The sequence below is a fragment of the Entelurus aequoreus genome, linkage group LG25 (genome assembly GCF_033978785.1).
Source record: "Entelurus aequoreus isolate RoL-2023_Sb linkage group LG25, RoL_Eaeq_v1.1, whole genome shotgun sequence".
NCBI classification, from domain to species: domain Eukaryota; kingdom Metazoa; phylum Chordata; class Actinopteri; order Syngnathiformes; family Syngnathidae; genus Entelurus; species Entelurus aequoreus.
Window position 1 is genome coordinate 15,545,129 of NC_084755.1, and position 18,504 is coordinate 15,563,632.

Consider the following 18,504-nt stretch of genomic DNA (forward strand, 5'->3'; position numbering starts at 1 on the left):
ACAAGCCGAGGGCCGGACTGTTCGAATGTTCATTGAAAAATTTTTAAATGACGCATATAGTCTAGTGAACCTAATTGAACCTACTGAAAACCTAACAAATATATTCCAATATGATCAGATAAATAAAGCAATATTTTCTTATGGCTCTGTCAGTAATCTTTAATTTTCAACAGACACAAAAGACAAATTTCCTTTATATAAAAATCCCCATAACATGAACATTAAATGAAAGAAACCGGTATTCAAGGCACCATCAGTAGCCTATATTTTCTATTTTAGCAAAAGTGGGCTAAATTTACTTCAAAGAAAAAAACAATAATAGCAATTTTCTATCATCCACTCAACTGAAATATTTTTAAAATATAATTAAATTGAAATACAATAAAATAAAGTGCAAAAATCTATAAATCAAAAACAACACTTTGTTTAAGGAGAAGTAACATGCAGTGAAAACAAATATTAAACTTTAACTTTTAAACTTGAATTGAGTAAAAACTCTAAATATGTGATTGCACAGTAATGTTCACATTAAACCCCCCTCCTCCCTCCGTGGGAGGGAGGCGAGTTGGGTGCCCGAAACCCCCCGCTGGTTTCGGCCCGCCCCTTGGCGCGCGTGGCACGGCGGGCTCCGCGACCCGACGGCTGGCCCTCGTGGCTTGACGGCGGGCGCGTCCCGACGGGCCGCGCGTAGGGGTCAAACGCAGAAGTCTCAGGGCCTCGTGGTGAGGGGGTGGCCTGCGGGTTTCGGCCCGCTTGACCCCCCCGCTCCGCTTGGCGCGCGCGGCACATGACGGGTTCCGCCACCGACGCTCGGGCTGCAGCCCGACGGTGGTGCGGGCCCGGCGGTGACGCGCGGTTTGGGGAAACAAAGCAGAAGTCTCAGGGCCTCGGGGCCGGGTTTCGGCCCGCCCCCCGCGTGGCACGGCGGGCTCCGCGACTGACGGCCAGGCTGCAGCCCTTCGGCCGGCAGGCGCGTCCCGGCGGGCCGCTCGCCCCCTTTCGGAACCTTGGACCGGCATCCGCTTGGTGCGTGTAAAAGATCTGCGGTCTGCGGGCCGGTTCTAATAATAAATCAAGATCATCCCAAGGGCCGTAAAAAACCTTCTCGCGGGCCGGATATGGCCCGCGGGCCTTGACTCTGACATATGTGTTGTAGAGGGTGATAAAGGCAGTACCAACACGGCACTCCCTTTATATTGTTGATTGGGTGAAAATCAGCAGACATTCGAGAGAATTGGTTCAACCACCACCTGCCCGAATCTAATTAAAATCTATTTTTTTCGTCATGCATCCGCCCGACCCGCGGACTCCGCGGTTGTGTCCGCAAACCGCGCATCTCTAATGAGTAATAACATCCCCTTCAAGAAAAAAGTAACTTAAATTTTTTTTAAAAAGCCATCCATTCATCCATTTTCTTCCGCTTATCCGAGGTCGGGTCGTGGAAGCAGCAGCCTAAGCAGAGAAGCCCAGACTTCCCTCTCCCCAGCCACTTCGTTCAGCTCCTCCCACCCAAAAATGGGTTACTCATTGAAAAACAACCCAAAAATGGTTCATAATTTTGATTACCCAGAAAATGAGTAACAATAATACCATTACAATCCAAAAAAATTAGTTGCTCTTCATAAAAATAACTCCAAACTTTAACTAAAAATTTAACTTAAATCTAGCAACCCATAAATTGGTTTGCCAAAATAACCCAGCATGTTTTGCTGTGTACATACACATACACATATACAGACATATATATTTTAAAAAGTTCACCTGTTTTATTAAGGTCTACATTTCAGTCTGGTGTGTTGTGCACCAGAAAGCTGCCACATGTGAGCAGACAGGTCACTCTTGACGTTTGATTCTACTGAGGGTGCGTGAGAGACGCGAGGGGTAGTCACTCATCACCCCCGTGGCCCCCAAATCCAACGCCGCCCTTATGTCTTCGTCCTTATTGCACACAAACAAATGCACCTGCAATCACACGTCAATTACACGTTAAGCACCGGATGGAATATTGTATTCATTGTTGGAAAACACTCGTGTATTTCATGCACATGACTCAGGAGCTCACAAACTTTTTCCACTGAAAAATCTAAACCATTTTGATATTTGTAATTTCAAAACCAATAGACAATATACATACACATTTAGGGCCCCCCTCAAGTTTGGTCCCGGGAACCTGGTCATTCATAAAAATGGTCAAAATAAGTCGATACAACGCGATCGTTGGGGTCCTTAAAATACCGATCGCATTATTCCCTAGAAAGCCTTGTTTTTTTTAGCCTTTTCTTTGTGAAAGAATGCAATGAAATGATCCTAAAGACAACATGTCACAATACATGCATTGGGCTGATAGCTGTGGTTAACAGAAGTAGTAATAGACAAAATGTGACTGTGGTGAAAACAATATTTAAGTTTGTTCAATAAGTTGAGTTGTGACATATGCATGACAGTTGACACTGATGAGGTAAAGAAGCGTGTTGTTGAGCGTCGCCAAATCAAGCAAGTTCCCTAAATGCTATACCTTTACCGTGTCCACGTCTTGGGTCTGGAGCCCCTTGAGGCCAACTTGCAGACCCGTGAGAGCCTCTATACACAACTTTAGAGTTTTAGATTAATTTTTTTCAACGCTTAAATCTCTAGATCAACTTCAAATCTATCTTTCGATGTAGTTATTATTATTTTCTTATGTTTTTTTTGCCCTTTTTGTTCAAGAAAACCCTGTTTGCTATGGCAAATACACAAAATATATCATATTTTCCCACATTAATTTCAAAGTGGAATATTTGATGTGAAGTAACTTGAGCCTTAAATAGGTCAATAATTAATAACAATGTTTTTTATTCTTTTTTTTTTCTTAACAAAGGTAGTTTTCAAAAATCCTACAAAAATTCCCAAGAATCCAAAAGAGCCCTACTCATAAAAGTGTTCAGAATAAGTCTTACAATTCTTTTATTTGATTTCTTAATGTGTGGAATATTTGATGTGAAGAGATTGGAGCCTTCAACAGGTCAACAATTCATAACATTGATTTTGATTCATTATTGTTTTTTGAAAAATGACAGTTTATATGAAAACCCCCCAAAAATTCTCAGAGATCCAAAAGGGCGCTAAACATAATTTTTTTTTTTACTTTCAACGCTTAAAGGTCTAGAATCTATTTCGTATCTATCCGCCGATTATAAGTGGGTTTTTTTTTGTTTCATGCCGTTTTTATCATAGCAATATATATATTTAGTAACTTTACATGCAGTCGGCTTTTCGGCTCCCAGCCAGATTTGTTTAGCCCAATGTGGCCCCCAAGTCATAAAGTTTGGACACCCCTGATAGAAACTGTCACATATGCATGTACACTAGATGGCAGTGTTGCCCTGTTTGAGAGTGTCACAACATTGATGTTTACGGCAGACGACCTGCTTTACGGTAGGACAAAAACGTGACTGTTGTTGTGTGATGTTGCCGCACTGAGTGGAGGTTCATGAAAACTGCCTACAATAAACCCACCTAAAGAAACAAAGAAATCGCCCTCGATCATTCACATGGTGTCAGAAGTGGTCCGTGAGTCACAAAGTTCAATTTAAGACGGAAATAGACAACATGGCGAAGTTTAATCCCCCAGCGAGTTTTGCCTTTGACAAGCCGACGGAATGGCTCGACTGGAGACAGCGCTTTGAGCGATACAGACTTGCGACGAAACTCAACAATGAGGATGGTGACGTGCAGGTGAGCTGCCTGATTTATGCAATGGGCAACGAAGCAGAAAATATATATAAATCGTTCACCTTTGCCGAAGACGGACATAGAAACAACTTTGACCGCGTGGTGAAAAAGTTTGACGAGTATTTTTTCCCGAGGAGGAATATTATCCATGAGAGAGCATGTTTTCACCAGCGTGTCCAGCGGCCTGGGGAGAAGGCAGAGTGTTTTATCAGATCCCTGTACGATCTGTCAGAGCACTGTGAGTTCGGTGCCTGCCGGGATGAAAATATCCGCGACCGTATTGTTGTCGGGATAATTGACAAGGAGCTCTCACGCAGGCTACAGCTAATGGCGGACCTAACGCTCGCACTGACAATACAGACCGTCAGGCAGTCAGAGGAGGTTGCGGCACAAGTAAACCTGCAGGGAGACAAGATGGGATCAGTACAGGAGGTGCGTTACAAACAACAACATCATTGGAAACAACAACAAGGCAAGACAAAAGACAGAAAATGGGAGAATGAAAATAAATGTTGAAAATGCGGGAAAGCTGAGCATGGCAGAGAGGGAAAATGCCCTGCAAGAAAAGCTACTTGCCACAACTGCCATAAAATCGGACATTGGGCCAGATTGTGTCGCAACAGCAACAAGTCAGTGAAGGAAGTCACAGAAAATGGGCATGTTGAACAGACATCCTATTTCTTAGGTTCAGTGTGCAGTGGAGATGAGAAAGAACAGTGGACTGTTCAACTACAGGTGGATTCCATCCCAATGGAATTTAAAATTGACACAGGAGCTGATGTCAGTGTATTAAGTGAGGATGCATTTCACAAACTCACCCCACTGAGAGCACTGGAACCTACTGACATTCCTCTGGACAGCCCGGGAGGTGAACTGTTGCGTCTGGGCCGATTTAAAGCAACAGTTAGCTACAAAGGGAAGGATTACCCCTTTAAAGCATACGTTGTGCGCGGCAGTAGTGTCAACAATCTACTCAGCCGGTCCCTTTCAGTAAGAATGAACTTGGTGCGACGAGTCGACGAAGTGACACACACCACAGGACATCAGCAAGCTTACGGTGAGCATGGCACACTAAACCAGTTAGAATACTGCTGAAAGATGGTGCCCAACCGTATGCTGTTCATTCCGCATGACGTGTGCCCTTCCCAATTTTACAAAAAGTCAAAGATTCTACACAGGATGGAGTATAACGACATCATAGAGCCAGTAACACAGCCAACTGAATGGTGTGCACTAATGGTACCTGTTCTGAAGAAGAACACTGGCAAAGCCAGGATATGTGTGGACTTGAAACAGCTTAACGATTCAGTCAAAAGAGAGAGTTATATTTTACCTACCTCGGATGAGATCACGGCCAAGCTCAGTGGCGCAACGGTGTTCTCCTCTCTTGATGCTGCGAGTGGGTTCTGGCAGATCCCGCTGCACTCAGACAGCTGCAAGCTAACAACTTTTATTACACCGTTTGGCAGATACTGTTTTAAGAGATTACCATTTCGGGATCACCAGCGCACCGGAAATCTTCCAGCGAAAAATGCTGGAGACGCTGCAAGGGCTGGAAGGTGTTGAAGTTTTTATGGACGACATCCTGGTCTATGGGACCTCGATGGAACAGCATGACATTAGACTTGAAAAGGTACTTCAACGCGTTGAATCAGCAGGCCTGAAGCTCAATAAAGACAAATGCTCCCTCAGACAAAGCCAACTACGTTTTTTGTGACACCTCAACGATCAGTCAGGGGTCAGACCCGACCCTGACAAAGTTGAGGCCATTCGACAGCTGGCCCCTCCAAGAAATGTCCAGGAGCTTAAAAGAGTTCTGGGCATGGTGAACTACCTGGGGAGGTAAGTTCCTAGCCTATCTACAAAAGGTCAACCATTATATGAGCTTTTGAAAAGCAGGAACATCTGGACCTGGAGCCACACACAGCAGACAGCATTTGAGAACATTAAGGAGATGCTGACCACAGCACCGGTTCTTTCCTTCTACGATGTTGCTAAGCCCACAGCTGTGTCCGCAGACGCCAGTAGTTACGGCCTGGGGGGCGTACTGCTCCAACTCCATGGAGAGGAGCGGAAGCCAGTAGCCTACTGCTCCAGACGTCTCACTGAAGCCGAAACACGTTACGCCCAGATCGAGAAAGAGTGTCTGGCTGGTGTATGGGCCTGTGAAAAATTTGACAAGTATGTTTGCGGCTTGGATCAGTTCAGGCTTGAGACCGATCACAAACCATTAGTACCGCTTGTCAACAATAGAAGTCTGGACAATGTTCCTTTAAGATGTCAGCGGTTACTGATGAGACTCCTGAGGTACAAACCGGTAGCAGAATATGTGCCAGGGAAAACTCTTGTAGTTGCAGATGCCCTGTCTCGTAGCCCACAAACGCACACAAAAGGAGAGACTGACACTCAGGATGATGTGGCGTGCTACGTAGCCACAGTGATGCAGGGCATCCCAGCATCTCCAACCAGAATGGAGAGCATCAGGACAGCAACAATGGCCGACAGCTACAGGCTGTCATCAAACTAATCAGGTCAGGATGGCCAGAACACATTGCTAATGTCCCACCGTGTGCCAGAGACTTTCTAAAAGTGAAAAATGAACTATCAGAAGCTGATGGCTTGGTCACACGAGGAAACAGAATTGTTATTCCAAAGTTATTAAGAGCAGATATTTTGCAGAAAATACACGATGGACATCAAGGGCTCAAAAAGTGCAGAGAAAGGGCCAAAACATCGGTTTGGTGGCCACGACTCTCTGTAGGACTTAAGAACATTGTAGAGTCGTGCAGGACCTGTCAGGAGCAGAAGCAAGCTCAGCAGAAGGAGCCACTCATCTCCACACCCCTGCCAGACAGTCCATGGAAACGAATCGCTCTTGACCTTTGCGAACACAACAAGCACGATTATCTGGTGATATCTGATTACTATTCACGGTACCTGGAAATCCTGCATCTACCATCAACAACCAGCGCTCAGGTTATTCAGAGACTGAAAGCAACCTTCGCTAGGTTTGGTTTCCCGGACGAGGTGGTGAGTGACAACGGACCTCAATTTTCCAGTGCGGAATTCCAGGAGTTGGCACGACAACTGGATTTCAGACACATTACGTCTAGTCCTCACCACCCTCAAGGAAACGGACTTGCAGAAAGACCAGTGCAGACAGCAAAGAGAATCCTCCGACAGGACGATCCACTGGTAGCTCTCATGTGCTATCGTTCAACTCCCTGCACTACCACAGGAGTTTGCCCAGCAGAACTGCTGATGGGGAGGAAGATCCGAACAACTCTCCCTACGCTCGAGAAAAATCTGCAACCTAAATGGCCCAACAGAAAGACTGTCAAGCAAAAGGATGCTAAAGAAAAGACTAAACAAGCCTTCTATTACAATCGCCGTCATGGTGCCAGACATCTTCCTTCTCTACAGCCGGGAGATAATGTCTACATCAAGCTTGACAACGAAAAATCTTGGAAGACGCCAGCAGTTGTCTCAAAAGAAAGTATTACTCCGAGATCTTATATCGTCAATACACAGGGAGGAGCAGTGCTGCGGCGTAACAGACTTCATCTTCGGGCACAACCAATCCCCGAGCCGGAAAAGACTACCCCACCTGTGCACACCAATGAGAGTGGTGGGATGATTTCTCAATCACTGTGTGCCACCGTTACAGAGGATAGCTGCCCAAATCCAAGTGAGCTGACAACCCCAACACAAACACCAGGACATGTTTTGACCAGGTCTGGCCGTGTCAGTAAGCCAGCCGCTAAACTGGACTTGTAGAGAAAAGTGTTTTGGGTGTTTCACATTGGACAATGGGGTGACTTAAAAAAAAACAAAAAAAAAACACGTATGGCCTTTGGGGGGGAAGAAGAAGAAGAGAGATGACACAATCATCTGTTCACTTTGAGAATGCACATTGAGTTATGTTTTACGGAACATTTGTGTAACAGTTATGTAGCTTCTGTACATTTTGAGTAAAGAGTAATTGCTTCTTTTTTTATTGCGACAAAGGAAGTACACTTTGAGTTATTTGCAACTTAGACCTATTTTTACAGATTTGAATTTACTGTTACATAGCCCACTTGCGGTTTGAAAGTATTAGACAATGATGTGGCATCACAATTGTAATATTGTTCATTTCAATTGAGCTATTATTACCTGTTAAGATACACTTTGCAGTTATTTGATATAACTTGAAAAGGAGGGAGATGTCACATATGCATGTACACTAGATGGCAGTGTTGCCCTGTTTGAGAGTGTCACAACGTTGTTGTTTACGGCAGACGACCTGCTTTACGGTAGGACAAAAACGTGACTGTTGTTGTTGTGTGATGTTGCCGCACTGAGTGGAGGTTCATGAAAACTGCCTACAATAAACCCACCTAAAGAAACAAAGAAATCACCCTTGATCATTCACAGAAACGATAGATCACTATAACACCAAGTTGTGTGTTCGGGGACCCCCCGCCAAAATGTGAGGAAACACACGGAATAATAATAAATATGATAATAAAAGGTAGCAGTTCCAGTACGGCTATCACTTGGATTCTACAAGAAATAATACGGATGGCATCATACCTGAATCCCACGAGCTGCAAGATGTTCAAAGAGACTTTTCCTCATCGTGACTCTAGAATGAAATATATTTCAAGTTCATTATTTTGACATAAAAAACACATTCATAGAGTAAAGACACACATCAGGTAACTGAAATCTGTCTGTCTGTACCTGTCCCTAGGTCATCAATAGCGTTGTTCTTTTATACCATGCACAAAAATCTCACGCTTCCACTACTTGGCAGTTTGACATTAGTTTTGACTCAAGTTGAAATTGCAATTTAAGATTCCTTGCTCGAAAAAGAATGAGCTAGAAATGTCCCGCCCCCAAAAAAGAAGCCAACTTGACACATTGTCTCACTTTTCTATCAACGTCACGACCAGTCTGTTCCTCAGGATCTTCTTTTGGGGAATAAAGGACCTGCTCACACAAAAAGAGACACTTGGGATTGCAATGCAGGACATGAATCTTCCAACAAACACACATTAGATCAGGGGTGTCCAAAGTGCATTTAGTAAAATTCTGAAGACACAGCCTGCATGAAATCGTGACATGGATAAACTAAGAAAAAGGACCTGGTGATGTTTGTGCACCTGTCATGATGCTGCGTTGCCAGGTGTTTCATTGTCTTGCACTTCTTGCTTTTATATGTATTGATGCATTTTGTCCTAGTGGTGCTGCCGTAGCCCAGAGATGGAATTTATGGCTCTTGGAAGGGAGCCAGTTCTTGAAGGGCCCTTTTTTTCAAAGAACCATTCATAAGACTTGTTCGTTCTTATGCTTTTTTTATTTAAGGAAATCATTTAAAATTACACAAATGTTAATTATTCTGAAACATTTTTTTTCATTTTTGTTGTGTTTTCTTTGTAAACATTCAAGAAGGTGGTGTCATTTTTCCATGCATAGACAGTGACATCACTAGTTTAAATTTTCTCACATCAAAAAATTTAACAAATAATAAGAATAAAATGCATCAATGGATACAAAATGTATAAATAAAACTATAATGAAAATTATAGGAAATCCTAAAAAAGTGAGTACAGAATTCATATATACCTGTGTATATACAGTATGTATACATAAACATATATATACCGTGTATATATGTATACATGTATATATATGTATACACATACATATATATATGTATACACATACATATATACATATATATATGTATACACATACATATATACATATATATATGTATACACATACATATATACATATATATATGTATACACATACATATATACATATATATATGTATACACATACATATATACATATATATATATGTATACACATACATATATACACACATACATATATATATACATATATATATATGCACATATATATATATATATATATGTATATATATATACACATATATATATATATATATATATATATATATATATATATATATATACATATATATATATATATATATATATATACACATATATATATATATATATATATATACACATATATATATATATATATATATATATATATATATATATACACATATATATATATATATATATATATATATATATATATATATATATATATATATATATATACACATATATATATATATATATATATACACACATATATATATATATATACATATATATATATATATATATATACATATATATATATATACATATATATATATATACACATATATATATATACACATATATATATACACATATATACACACATATATATACATATACACATGTATACATATATATATACACATATACATATATATATATATATACATACACACACATGCATACATATACACACACACACACACACATACACATACACATATATATATATATATATATATATATATATATATATATATATATATATAGCAGCAGCAAGAGCATCCAGTCCCTCCTGTCTGCTGGCGGAGAATGGAACATAAGGGCCGATCTAGATGGTCAGTTGAAGTTCCCTCAAGAGATCACAACAACCTTGTTACGCCCAGACATTGATTTTAGTAGATGTGGACCACAGGTCCACATCTACTAAAACTGTCATCATGGTAGAATTAACGGTACCATGGGAAGAGGGAATGGAGGCTGCCTTTGAAAGAAAGAGGGACAAGTACTCAGAGCTGGCAAGCGAGTGTGCACAAGCAGGATGGAGGCCCTTCACCTATCCAGCAGAAGTTGGCTGTAGAGGCTACACTGGAGCGTCCACCCAGCGGCTCCTAAAGTCCCTCGGGATCAAAGGCTCCAATCTAAAGGAGGCCCTCAAATCCCTGGCAGAGGAGGCAGAACAAGGGAGCTTCTGGTTGTGGCTCAGAAGAAATGACAAGGCGTGGGGAAAGCAAGGCACGTAGACAGGGGGCAGTAGGGAGGCTTCCCTGCTGCCATGTTATGGTATGCGGTCAGGCCCACGCTTGACTCAGGGAGATGGACGTCCCTGCCATGCATAGTCCCTTGGGACTCATTCCATATACACAACAGCAATAACACCGGGGTTAGAATGTGGGTACAGTATGGATCCTCTAGCTGGCTGCAGGGGGCGGCAGGGAGACGTCCCTGTCGCTGCTCCACCACCCAGAGATGTTCCGGGATTAAAGGAGCGAAACATCCGTGAAGGGTGGCTCCCGGCTGATGACCCTGCAGCCAGCACCACATGGCACTGTCGGAAGTGCGTCAGGCAGTAATGCCCTGCAAGTGATAACTTGTGCTTACATCCATCTTAACTGGCTTTCCAGTGACTACTGTGAACAGAGCAGTTGGCATCCAGGAAAAGACTGGTGGGCTGCCAGGGAAGACTGGCTGGCAGCAGGAAAGGCTGCACCAGGGGTGGAGGGGCTAGTTACTCTTTTCCATATGTCTGTGAAGAAGCTCCATGGACTCCCTAACCTGACTACAAGCAATATAAGGAAGAAACAGCCCGGCAGTCCACCGAGAGGCGGGATGAAAGATGGACCAATCAGGATGGATAACACGGAAACGACTGGCACGACAATGACGAACGAGCAGAGGATCCTCAGAGAATGTGGCTGTGGGTGGGCCAAGGAAACAACCTACCGGGGCCTGCGAATACACCAGGGAAAGGCAAAATGCGGCGGTGGCCGCAACCAGATGCAAGCTTGCACTGCAGAAGCAGATCAGACGAGGAGGAATCTTAGCCAGGTTGAGCACCACAGTGCTATTGATCCCACCATTGCAACTGGTCAGAGAGAGGAGGACCAGCCTTCCCAGCAGGACGTGCAGCAACAACAGCACAGCCCGCAGCACAGTGAAACACCAAGTAGAGAACCCACAAGAGGAACATCAGAGAAGCTTATCCGGAAAGCCAAAGTGAAGTGGCCAAAAGCCAACGACAAAGACTCCTGGAGCAGCTTCGATTTTAACTTATGCACCACCCTCCAAAGTGCGCTAAGAGGCAGTGTAACTTCCAAACTAAACATTATCTACGAAGAAGGGAAAGAGCGTTTTGGATTGATGCCACAGAGGAAGATCGTTCCCAAACAGAGCGGGAGACGGGAGAGGGAAATCCTCCAGCTCGTAAAGGAACGCCGCCTCTTACGCAAGCAGTGGAGGAAAGCCAATGACCAGGAGAAAGTCGGCCTGAAGAACTTGTGGGACCAGATCAAAGTAAGACTCACACAACTGAGGAGAGCTGAAAGGATCAGGAAACGCAGAAGCCGCAGGGAGAAAGCAAGGGCAAGCTTCTTCCGGGACCCCTTCAAGTATGCTCGAAGCCTGCTAGAGGAAAAGAAGAACGGGACACTCCAGACCAGTGAGCAGGAGTTGGAGGAACACATCACAGTCCAGCTCAGTGATAGCCAAAAGGACCTCCCCCTCGGATCACGTACCTCGCCCACCTGAGCCTTCCTCGCAGTTTGACACCAACCCCCCGAGATGGGCTGAGGTTAAGCAAGTGGTTGAGCGTGCAAGAACTGCTTCAGCACCCGGACCGAACGGGGTACCTTACAAGGTTTTCAAAAACTGTCCTGGACTACTGAAGCTGTTGTGGAAGCTGATGGGCATTGCCTGGAAAATCCAGTCCATACCATCATCGTGGAGCAGAGCAATAACAACTTTTATCCCAAAAGAGAGTAACTCCTGGAACATCGACCAGTTCAGAGGCATTGCCCTACCGAATGTGGAAGGGAAGGTTTTCTTCACCGTGGTGGCGAAGCGGATGACCAACTACCTTCTGGCAAACAATTACATCGACACCAGTTGTCAGAAGGCGGGCGTTCCAGGCTTCCCTGGCTGCGTGGAGCACTCGGCCATGATCTGGGAGCAAATCCAGTCAGCCAAGCGCAACAAAGCGGACCTGCATGTGGTTTGATTGGATCTGGCCAATGCCTACGGATCGGTTCCACAGCAACTCATCAGCTTTGCACTCAACTTCTTCCACATTCCATCATGAATCCAAAGCCTGGTAGTAAACTACTTTAACAACTTCAAAGTCTGCTACACGACTCAGGAGATCTCAACTGGTTGGCACCAGTTAGAGAAGGGAATAGCAATGGGTTGCTCTATCTCTCCAATACTGTTCATAACAGCCTTCGAGATCATGCTTATCGGTGGAAGACAGATGGCCCGAGGAGTGAGATCTGAGTCAGGCCAGCGACTCCCGGCGCTGCGGGGCTACATGGATGATGTTACCACCCTCCTCCAGACGGCTGCATGTACCCCCAGACTCCTGAAAAGACTCGGGGAACTCCTAGCATGGGCACGGATAAAAATAAAACCTGCCAAGTCCCGCAGCCTCTTCATCCGGAAAGGAGCCAGGAATGACAACATCTCATTCTCAGTGGATGGTGAATTAATCCCACGTGTGGTCGACCAACCTGTGCGCAGCCTCGGAAGGTGTTACACTGCTGACATGTCTGATAAGCACATGGCTGCCTCTGTCACTTCTCAGCTGAAGGATGGCCTGAACAAAATTGACCAAAGCTATCTTCCAGGGAAATTCAAGGTCTGGTGTTACCAGTTCACCTTATACCATCGCCTGATGTGGCCCTTGAAGTTGTGCGACATCACCTCCACAACAGTCCTCAAGATGGACTCAAAAGCCAACAACTACATTCGCAAGTGGCTGGGCCTTCCAGATGTCTTTCCAACACGGCGCTGTTTGGAAGAACCATTCTGAAGCTGCCACTGAAATCCATCAGCTTGGGCTACAAACAGGAGAAGGTGAGGCTCGTGTTCGAGCTCAGAGATTCACCTGATCCGTCTGTCCGTAACACCAAGACCCAAGTCTGTACAGGGCGTAAGTGGAATGCGACGCAGACAGTAGACCAGGCCATCGTCCGACTGAAACACCAGGAGATGGTAGGACAGATACAGTCTGGCTGAGCCGGCTTCGGATGGGGAACAGCATCCAAGATGTGGTCGAAAGCCTCAAGGAAGGAAAGAAAAGATCTGGTGATCTCAGAAGTGGTCAAGATGGAAGAGGAGAGCTACATGATCAAGGCTGTGGGCTAACAGCAGCAAGGGAGATGGACCAATTGGGAGGCCATTGTCAACAGAGTTGTTACGTGGGCAGACATGTGGAAGATGCCCCAGGAGAGGTTAAGTTTCCTCATCAGGGCCACGTACGATACCCTCCCCAGTCCCGGGAACTTGCATGTGTGGTACGGGGCGGAGGTGACCTGCCAGCTCTGTGACTCCCAGAACCCAAGCTTGGATCATATTCTTTCTGGCTGCAAGGTGGCTTTGTCGCAGGGCCGGTATAGATGGCGGCACGACCGCGTCCTGCGGAAGCTAGCTGAAATCCTGGAGGCACACAGAGTGGAAGCAAATGGGGCCAGTCCGGGAACAGTCAGCGGTTGATTAAGTTTGTCAAGCAAGGTGGCCAGCCTCAGAGCAGCAGCAAGAGCATCCAGTCCCTCCTGTCTGCTGGCGGAGAATGAAACATGAGGGCCGATCTAGATGGTCAGTTGAAGTTCCCTCAAGAGATCACAACAACCTTGTTACGCCCAGACATTGTCCTGTGGTCCACATCTACTAAAACTGTCATCATGGTAGAATTAACGGTACCATGGGAAGAGGGAATGGAGGCTGCCTTTGAAAGAAAGAGGGACAAGTACTCAGAGCTGGCAAGCGAGTGTGCACAAGCAGGATGGAGGCCCTTCACCTATCCAGTAGAAGTTGGCTGTAGAGGCTACACTGGAGCGTCCACCCAGCGGCTCCTAAAGTCCCTCGGGATCAAAGGCTCCAATCTAAAGGAGGCCCTCAAATCCCTGGCAGAGGAGGCAGAACAAGGGAGCTTCTGGTTGTGGCTCAGAAGAAATGACAAGGCGTGGGGAAAGCAAGGCACGTAGACAGGGGGCAGTAGGGAGGCTTCCCTGCTGCCATGTTATGGTATGCGGTCAGGCCCACGCTTGACTCAGGGAGATGGACGTCCCTGCCATGCATAGTCCTTTGAGACTCATTCCATATACACAACAGCAATAACACCGGGGTTAGAATGTGGGTACAGTATGGATCCTCTAGCTGGCTGCAGGGGGCGGCAGGGAGACGTCCCTGTCGCTGCTCCACCACCCAGAGATGTTCCGGGATTAAAGGAGCGAAACATCCGTGAAGGGTGGCTCCCGGCTGATGACCCTGCAGCCAGCACCACACGGCACTGTCAGAAGTGCGTCAGGCAGTAATGCCCTGCAAGTGATAACTTGTGCTTACATCTGTTTATGTATACATATATAATGTATATATATATACACTCCTCTCTGAGCTGCCACCTTACCGTGGTAGAGGAGTTTGCGTGTCCCAATGATCCTAGGAGCTATGTTGTCCGGGGGCTTTCATGCCCCCTGGTAGGGTCTCCCAAGACAAACAGGTCCTAGGTGAGGGATCAGACAAAGAGCAGCTCGAAGACTTCTATGGGAATGAAACAACAAGGATTCAGATTTCCCTTGCCCGGACGCGGGTCACCGGGGCCCCCCTCTGGAGCCAGGCCCGGAGTTGGGGCATGATGGCGAGCGCCTGGTTCTGAATTCAGACTTGGAGCACATTGTTACCTTTTTCTTCCATGTTGGGCACTTTGGAAGCCAGCTTGTGTCCTTTTTATCAATCCTTGGGGCCCGGCCGGGCACAGCCCGAAGAGGCAACGTGGGTCCCCCCTCCAATGGGCTCACCACTCATGGGAGGGGCCATAGAGGTCGGGTGCATTGTGAACTGGGCGGCAGCCGAAGACAGGGCACTTGGCGGTCCGATCCTCGGCTACATAAGCTAGCTCTTGGGACGTGGAACGTCACTTCGCTGGGGGGGAAGGAGCCTGAGCTTGTGCGCGAGGTAGAGAAGTCTGGGCTTCCCTGCTTAGGCTGCTGCCCCCGCGACCCGACCTCGGATAAGCGGAAGAAGATATATATACACACACATACATGTATGTATGTATACATGTATGTATGTATGTATGTATGTATTTATATATATACACACACACATACATACACACATATATATGTGTGTGCGTGTATATATATATATATATACACACACACACACACACACACACACACACACACACACATATATATATATATGTGTGTGTGTGTGTGTGTGTGTGTGTATATACACACACACACACACACACACATATATATATATATATATATATACATATATATATACATACATATATATATATATATACATATATATATATATACATATATATATATATATATATATATATATATATATATATATATATATATATATATATATATATATATATACACACATACACACATATATATGTAATGATATTGGATAGTTTTGCATGCAGTTGTTCCTTGACACATTCTATCGCGCATTTCTTTTCATTTTGACGCATAAAAATGGATAAATAAACTACAAGTATCAACACTGCATGAGTATTGGCCGCAAACCAATCGGAGCGAGTTGTTTAGTATCGTGGCCACTGATTGGCTCATTCACAAAAGTGCGCCAGGCCTGCAATGTTTGCCGGGTCCGATAGGGAATAGGTGGGTGTTATTTTATGTCTAGAAAGCTCCAATAGTGTTCAATAAATATTGAGAAGGTTGTAAACATTTTTTTTATGCTGTGGCTATGAAATAATTTGATTCATAATAATAATTCCTACTTGGTGGAAATTGGGTCACGGTCAACCTAGTGTAAAAATGTCCTGGCTTTGGAAAATGTGGCCCCACATCCTTCACTCTTTCGGGAACAGGTTGGACACCCCTGCATTAGACTCATGTAAAGATGTGACACACCTGTTGATTATGCGCGGCAGGTAGAACTGCAGTAGGCTCTCTCCCAGCGGCACGAAGGGCAGCAGGCCGCTGTAGAAGAGGAGCAGGAGGAGCAGCCCTTGGCGCATGGAGAAGCTGTACGGCATGGCGCCATTCTACAAGGACCAAAACACAAGCCATCTACTGTATCTACATTCTTCCTTTGCAAAGATACATTAGGATGTCACACCTTTGTTGGCGCTAAGATCATAATCATGTGTACACAACAGCACTGTTTTTTGAAGTGCTGGCCAACTTCACATAACTCACACAGGGCTAAGTCAGCCAAAAGATAGCATCTTGAAAAATTCCACTAAGAAACTGAAAAATAAAGTTTTGATGTTGAATTTTGGAAAAATACATCAGTGTATTCCAAATAAAAATGGGCTCACTGTTTAGATTAGGTTGAAAATAAATATGATTGAATGATGAACTCAAACATGACGTTGAATAGAGAGAACACTCAAAAACAATAACACACACACATGTACAATAGCAAACACGTACAATAACATAAACACGTACAATAACAAACACATGTAGCATGACATAAATATTTACAATTACATAAACATGTACAATAACATACACATCATGTACAATTACATACACATGTACAATAACATACACATTTACAACAACATAAACACGTACAATAACAAACACGTACAATAACAAACATGTACAATAACATACACCATAACAAACACGTACAATGACAAACATTTACAATAACAAACACGTACAATAACAAACATGTACAATAACCTAAACGCGTACAATAACATAAAGGCGTAAAATAACACAAACGCGTAAAATAACAAAGGCGTACAATCACATGAATATGTACAATAACATAAACACGTACAATAACAAACACGTACAATAACCTAAACGTGTACAATAACCTAAACGCGTAAAATAACATAAAGGCGTAAAATAACATAAACGCGTAAAATAACAAAGGCGTACAATCACATGAATATGTACAATAACATAAACACGTACAATAACATAAACATGTACTATAACATAAACACGTACAACACATACATTATACAACAATATGTGTCTTTACTCACTGTTTTGCGGCATTTGCTGATGATTGTTGAGTTCACAGACGCCCACACAGTGATGTCCTCCCTGCGATAGCGTTGGACCAGCGCAGATATCTACACACACACACACACACACACACACACACACACTTTGAGCATAGGTGGCTAGAGTAAGGGTATCAATAGGATTTTATCGATACCAATACCCCATATCAATATCAGTATTCGCCTGCACTCTTATCAGTCCTAAATGCAATTGGTGTAAATAAAGATGTCAAAAAAAAAATTTTTTTATTACCATTTTTAAGAGGTTGTGTAGCACGTATATAAATATATATATGTTATGCAGTCCACCAAAATTCCCTCACGTTTTATTTGATTGCTCTATTGTATTGTCACTTTTATTTTGTAATTTTTTCAGCAAATAGTTTGTTTTGGGAGCATTTGTCATTTTATTTTGAAGTCCTACCTTCTTCCGGTAGTGACGTTGTCGTCTAGTGATGGGATCGGCAGTTCTTTTGACTGTACTGAATCACTAGAATCAGTTCCTTAAAATGGTTCGTTCAAAAAATGTGTTCACCAAATCACCCCCCCCCCCCAATAAAAAAATAGGAGGGGGGTGGGGGGTGCGTAGTATAGTACAGTGCAGACATTCGCGGGAGAAGCAGCAAATAGGCGCCCACACAACACTACCGCCCCTCCCTGAATCACGTTCGCGAACGACAACACTACCGCCCCTACCTGAATCACGTTCGCGAACGACACTACCGCCACTACCTGAATCACGTTCGCGAACGACAACACTACCGCCCCTCCCTGAATCACGCTCGCGAACGACAACACTACCGCCCCTCCCTGAATCACGTTCGCGAACGACACAACACTAAGGGGGCGCCCCTTAGTACAGTA

At 44.2% G+C, this 18,504-nt stretch overlaps 1 protein-coding gene across 7 annotated transcripts in view; it reads right to left on the reverse strand.

The window, feature by feature from the left end:
* Positions 1-1,764: 1,764 nt before the first annotated feature.
* The window catches only part of gdpd3a (glycerophosphodiester phosphodiesterase domain containing 3a), a 38,405-nt gene continuing 21,665 nt past the window's right edge, over positions 1,765-18,504 (reverse strand). For all 7 annotated transcript variants that reach the window (XM_062036354.1, XM_062036352.1, XM_062036355.1 and 4 more), the window contains 5 exons: positions 17,620-17,709; positions 16,520-16,653; positions 8,626-8,685; positions 8,287-8,338; positions 1,765-1,962 (listed from right to left, as the gene is read on the reverse strand). In XM_062036354.1, coding sequence (XP_061892338.1) covers positions 1,834-1,962; positions 8,287-8,338; positions 8,626-8,685; positions 16,520-16,653; positions 17,620-17,709 — 465 coding nt within the window. In that variant the 3' untranslated portion in view covers positions 1,765-1,833. The remainder of the gene's footprint in view (positions 1,963-8,286; positions 8,339-8,625; positions 8,686-16,519; positions 16,654-17,619; positions 17,710-18,504) is intronic.